This window comes from Ascidia mentula, chromosome 1, assembly GCF_947561715.1.
Source record: "Ascidia mentula chromosome 1, kaAscMent1.1, whole genome shotgun sequence".
Lineage (NCBI taxonomy): Eukaryota > Metazoa > Chordata > Ascidiacea > Phlebobranchia > Ascidiidae > Ascidia > Ascidia mentula.
The window spans coordinates 12,598,426-12,603,643 of NC_138566.1; the positions used below are offsets into that span (position 1 = coordinate 12,598,426).

At 39.3% G+C, this 5,218-nt stretch overlaps 2 protein-coding genes across 3 annotated transcripts; both read right to left on the reverse strand.

The window, feature by feature from the left end:
• Positions 1 to 1,340: 1,340 nt before the first annotated feature.
• LOC145917867 (uncharacterized) lies at positions 1,341 to 1,949 on the reverse strand. Its single transcript, XM_083003173.1, has 3 exons — positions 1,792 to 1,949; positions 1,602 to 1,719; positions 1,341 to 1,476 (listed from the first exon to the last, which is right to left on the reverse strand). Exons 1-3 carry the CDS (start codon positions 1,904 to 1,906, stop codon positions 1,341 to 1,343), a joined length of 369 nt encoding a protein of 122 aa, XP_082859299.1. The 5' UTR covers positions 1,907 to 1,949.
• A 1,853-nt stretch (positions 1,950 to 3,802) lies between these two features.
• Positions 3,803 to 4,957, reverse strand: LOC145912958 (uncharacterized). 2 transcript variants are annotated; one of them, XM_083000444.1, is made up of 4 exons: positions 4,633 to 4,957; positions 4,409 to 4,502; positions 4,090 to 4,275; positions 3,803 to 3,943 (listed from the first exon to the last, which is right to left on the reverse strand). In XM_083000444.1, the coding sequence occupies exons 1-4, from the start codon at positions 4,653 to 4,655 to the stop codon at positions 3,935 to 3,937; spliced, it is 312 nt and encodes a 103-aa protein (XP_082856570.1). In that variant the 5' UTR covers positions 4,656 to 4,957; the 3' UTR covers positions 3,803 to 3,934. The 2 variants fall into 2 exon arrangements, with proteins under 2 accessions (XP_082856570.1, XP_082856561.1); XM_083000435.1 differs by having other exon boundaries at positions 4,388 to 4,502; positions 4,633 to 4,954.
• Between the last annotated feature and the right edge of the window lie 261 nt (positions 4,958 to 5,218).

The window sequence follows — 5,218 nt, forward strand, 5'->3', positions numbered from 1 at the left end:
CGATGTGCAACCTCAAACTCAGTACTGGAGTATCATCGTTTTCCACTGTATAATAAAGCTTGTACTGAAAAAAAATATTTTTTATCGAAAAGTCAAATACTGCAAAATGGACAAGAGCTGAAATCGCATGGTTACATACGTTGTGCAACCGCAAACTCAGTACTGGAGTATCAGCGTTTTCCACTGTATAATAAAGCTTGTCCTAAAAAAATATTTTTTGTCGAAAAGTCATATACTGCAAAATGGACAAGTGCTGAAAGCGCATAGTTACATACGTTGTGCAACCGCAAACTCAGTACTGGAGTATCAGCGTTTTCCACTGTCCCAGTCATAAATTTAGGCACGGCCCTTGTCACTTTATGTCAAGACCCAGTCATAAATTTAGGCACGGCCCTTGTCACTTTATGTCAAGATACGCTTGGCATCAAGCTTGGGCGACGCATGTTCACCGTACTTAAATGTTGGATATATGTTCGGCGTATGTTCTACAATTGAACAAATCCAAGCTTGGCCGAGCGAGCTTTCGCCGTACGTTTACCGAACATAATGATACTGCCTGGCTACTTTCAAAATATGACCTCATCAAACTCGCTACTTCACCGTCTCGCACGTAACACGACTTAAACTACATAATATTTTATTGAAAGTAACAACCAATAAATAAAAATACAGTGGCAAGCGCAGTGGAAGTACGGAGTAACTTGAAGTGCACTGTTCGACGAAACTGTGTACTCTGAGACGTGGTGGGCTTAATTGAGGATTGATTGCCGTTTCTTGATATTCTGTCGTCACTCCGTCAACAACTCCAGGTAAAACTCGTTTCACCGCTGTGGCGATTTCTTGGTACTTAACTGCCTGCGTCTTGCATCTATCAATGCGTCTGCAGAACATAAAACATATGATTTAGTTAAAATTTTGGTAACATCCCATCGTGTACAGAAATTAAATATTCGACATGTCGGAATTAAATATGTGAAAGTTGTGACAACTTCACAATCGGAAGGCTTTACAATGAGGCCCGCAGTGTGGCGTGTCTTGTGAGATTTCTAAAGCAATTTGACTCACCCAACAAAAATGCAAACAGAGGATGTGATTTGAATGGGATTTTTGTTTTCCTGCGTCCAACCGCCAAAACAACCCACTCCACGAAAATTGAAGAGCCAGGTGTTTTGTCATAAACAGCTTTACAAAATTCGGGAAGGTGCCACGAAGTTGGTCCATGTCAATCACTTGGGCAAGTTGCATTTTGTCCTTCTGAAAAGTATCAACATATAAAATGATTGAAATGTATAGCAGATGCCATTTACAGTGTAAAGCATGCAGACAAAAGCCTCAGTGCATTAGGTAAAAAGAAAGCTCACTTTAGCTTTAGTAAGTTCCACCTTTCTTGTTTTGTCGATACGGATGCCAATCTTTTCAGACAGTTGATGCTCCTGCCATTGTGACGTTGTTTTTTGCTGCTTGGGTGACAATAACCTGTGGAAGTATTTGCAAACTAAAACAAGCAAATACACAAGCAAAGGTCCCCGGTCAATTAAAAAACTAGATGAAAAATATGTGCCGGTTTTATGCATAAAAATCAACACAAGGGTTATGGACACCTTTTTTGCAAGACGGGAATCATGGGAGAAGAACTGCTTTCAGTGGATTCGCTCATTAGAATGTCCCTTTCCAGATCAGCAGATCTACATTTTCTTTTCAAACAACGGGCATGTGTGCCTGAAAAGAACAAAATGCATGAAACAAAAACGCACAATTATTTGGCACAAACACACAACTTACTCCCTTCACAAAAAATGGTGGAAGGACATGTCTGCCAAGCTGCATCCGCAGAAATTTCATTTTTCAAGAAGCTTTGTACATCCAAATCGCTGGGTATCCACTCACATGCATGGGTGCCGACCATCCAGCTTTTGGGGATTTCATACAAACAAAATTTTCCATTCTAATGTACTGTGGAAGAAACAAATATACATGCAGATATATCAGGTGGCATAAAGCAAACTAAAGACAACGAAATGTCCTTTATATGGCTACAGAACACATTTTTAATTTGATCATTAACTTTCAGCAGAAAATAATCACCATTCAAACCACACACTTTGTAAATTCCGACATGTTTTGAGTTGACAAGGTTTTTGAAAAGACGCCAAAAGGCAATATTGCTTTGACAGTTTTTTCGACGGGATATTATATGGAAATTGAGAAACATACAATGGGAAGTTTGGTTTTCATAAAATGCAAATCTTGCAATTTGTTGCATAGGTTTGTAGCCAGATTTACAACTTTTTTCCAAACAACCCCAGTAATTTTCAAATTGAAAACAGCCAATGCTTTCCAATGAACCATGTTTTTCATAATCATTACACAAGTGGATCAAACAATGAACATTGTAACTGACAAATGCTTTACCATAAATATGTGAAGATTTGCTAACAAAGTCTTTTAGCATTTGGACACATAACGAAAACTCATGTGTGTTAATGTTTGGCGACAACAAACATCTCATAGCTAAAGAAAAATGCAGAAAATGACAATACGTTTATGGCACAGCACTTTTTTATCTTTTAACAGCACCACTCCCACATACCTACAGCATAAATAGTCTAAATTCTGTTGCTTTCCAGTAAAGCAAATCAGACAAAGGCCTCGATTTTCTGTTGAATTCAAGCGGTATAAATTCCTTATATTTTGTAAGGTTGTGGTGACGTTAACATGACGACAGTTGAAGAAAGCTTAACTTGCAATTGGCGTGGTCTACCCCTACACCAGATTAACAATCGACGCATTACACCCAAACATGCAAGATGCGTATTCACCCTTGATCTAAATTTGAGTCGCAAGTATATCAAACAGAAATACCTGACATAAAACAACTGCTGTCGTAAACCACCTGTAAATTTAGACAAGGTTTCCCGCCGTCAAGTCATTAGAACAACCACTCATTAATTACGCAGTTAGCCAAGCCTCCTAGCCTGCCCTGCCTGCCTGCTTGTTGTTCATCCAACCATGACGAAGCAGCGCATCAGCTTCGCTTTGTAATATTTAAAAAAACATTTTAGTAGGCTCGCAAAATCAACAAATATTATGGTAAAAATCACTGACAATAATTTGCCCTCCAAAACTGCATGTGTCACAACCCCACGGCAGAACTCACCAAGAGAGGTACAACCAAACTACCTCAAAATAAAATCAAATCAACTTCATGCTTCTATGCCCACCTTATGACAAAACAATATGATATGTGTGACACAGGTATACAAGGAAAAACTCCCGCTGCCGCAACTCACCTTCACGCACGGTATTACACTTCAAAATTATTTTGGGCAGGGGGAAATTATGCAAACTTAAGCACGGCGCACCATTCGTAAACCGATCGTATAAGTTTGGCTGACGTCCGAATAAGTGCTGATTGGCCGTGCCAAGCTTAAACGCACTAAACCGATCTTAAACCAAGCTAGGCCCATACTAAAGGGGTAGATAATTTTTGACTGGGGATACGCTTGGCATCAAGCTTGGGCGACGCATGTTCACCGTACTTAAATGTTGGATATATGTTCGGCGTATGTTCTACAATTGAACAAATCCAAGCTTGGCCGAGCGAGCTTTCGCCGTGCGTTTACCGAACATAATGATACTGCCTGGATACTTTCAAAATATGACCTCATCAAACTAGCTACTTCACCGTCTCGCACGTAACACGACTTATTACATAATATTTTATTGAAAGTAACAACCCATAAATAAAAATACAGTGGCAAGCGCAGTGGAAGTACGGTGTAACATGAAGTGCACTGTTCGACGAAACTATGTACTCTGAGACGTGGTGGGCTTAATAGAGGATAAATTGCCGTTTCTTGATATTCTGTGGTCACTCCGTCAACAACTCCAGGTAGGCGATTTCTTGGTGCTTAATGCCTGCGTCTTGCATCTTTCAATGCGTCTACAGAACATAAAACATATGATTTAGTTAAAATTTTGGTAACATCCCATCGTGTACAGAAATTAAATATTTCACAATCGGAAGGCTTTACAATGAGGCCCGCAGTGTGGCGTGTCTTGTGAGATTTCTAAAGCAATTTGACTCACCCAACAAAAATGCAAACGGAGGATGTGATTTGAATGGGATTTTTGTTTTCCTGCGTCCAACCGCCAAAACAACCCACTCCACGAAAATTGAAGAGCCTGGTGTTTTGTCATAAACAGCTTTACAAAATTCCGGAAGGTGCCACGAAGTTGGTCCATGTCAATCACTTGGGCAAGTTGCATTTTGTCCTTTTGAAAAGTATCAACATATATAAAATGATTGAAATGTATAGCAGATGCCATTTACAGTGTAAAGCATGCAGACAAAAGCCTCAGTGCATTAGGTAAAAAGAAAGCTCACTTTAGGTTTAGTAAGTTCCACCTGTCTTGTTTTGTCGATAAGGATGCCAATCTTTTCAGACAGGTCATGCTCCTGCCATTGTGACGTCGTTTTTTGCTGCTTGGGTGACAATAACCTGTGGAAAGTATTTGCAAACTAAAACAAGCAAATACACAAGCAAAGGTCCCCGGTCAGCCAATTAAAAAACTTGATGAAAAATATGTGCCGGTTTTATGTATAAAAATCAACACAAGGGTTATGGACACCTTTTTTGCAAGACGGGAATCATGGGAGAAGTACTGCTTTCAGTGGATTCGCTCGTTAGAATGTCCCTTTCCAGATCAGCAGATCTACATTTTCTTTTCAAACAACGGGCATGTGTGCCTGAAAAGAACAAAATGCATGAAACAAAAATGCACAATTATTTGGCACAAACACACAACTTACTCCCTTCACAAAGAATGGTGGAAGGACATGTCTGCCAAGCTGCATCCGAAGAAATTTCATTTTTCAAGAAGCTTTGTACATCCAAATCGCTGGGTATCCACTTACATGCATTGGCGCCGACCATCCAGCTTTTGGGGATTTTATACAAACAAAATTTTCCATTCTAATGTACTGTGGAAGAAACAAATATACATGCAGATATATCATGTGGCATAAAGCAAATTAATGACAACGAAATGTCCTTTATATGGCAACAGAACACATTTTTAATTTGATCATTAACTTTCAGCAGAAAATAATCACCATTCAAACCACACACTTTGTAAATTCCGACATGTTTTAAGTTGACAAGGTTTTTGAGAAGACGACAAAAGGCAATATTGCTTTGACAGTTTTTTCGACTGG

Bases quoted from the DNA above. Each gene is read 5' to 3' on its own strand.
- LOC145917867 (XM_083003173.1), bottom strand. From the start codon at position 1,906: ATGGTCGGCACCCATGCATGTGAGTGGATACCCAGCGATTTGGATGTA. The intron at 1,720-1,791 runs GTGAAGGGAGTA...TGTTCTTTTCAG, and splicing joins ATGTCCTTCCACCATTTTTT to GCACACATGCCCGTTGTTTG. The intron at 1,477-1,601 runs GTGTCCATAACC...ATACTTCCACAG, and splicing joins ATTCCCGTCTTGCAAAAAAG to GTTATTGTCACCCAAGCAGC.
- LOC145912958 (XM_083000435.1), bottom strand. From the start codon at position 4,655: ATGATTCCCGTCTTGCAAAAAAG. The intron at 4,503-4,632 runs GTGTCCATAACC...TACTTTCCACAG, and splicing joins ATTCCCGTCTTGCAAAAAAG to GTTATTGTCACCCAAGCAGC. The intron at 4,276-4,387 runs GTGAGCTTTCTT...ACTTTTCAAAAG, and splicing joins TGGAACTTACTAAACCTAAA to GACAAAATGCAACTTGCCCA.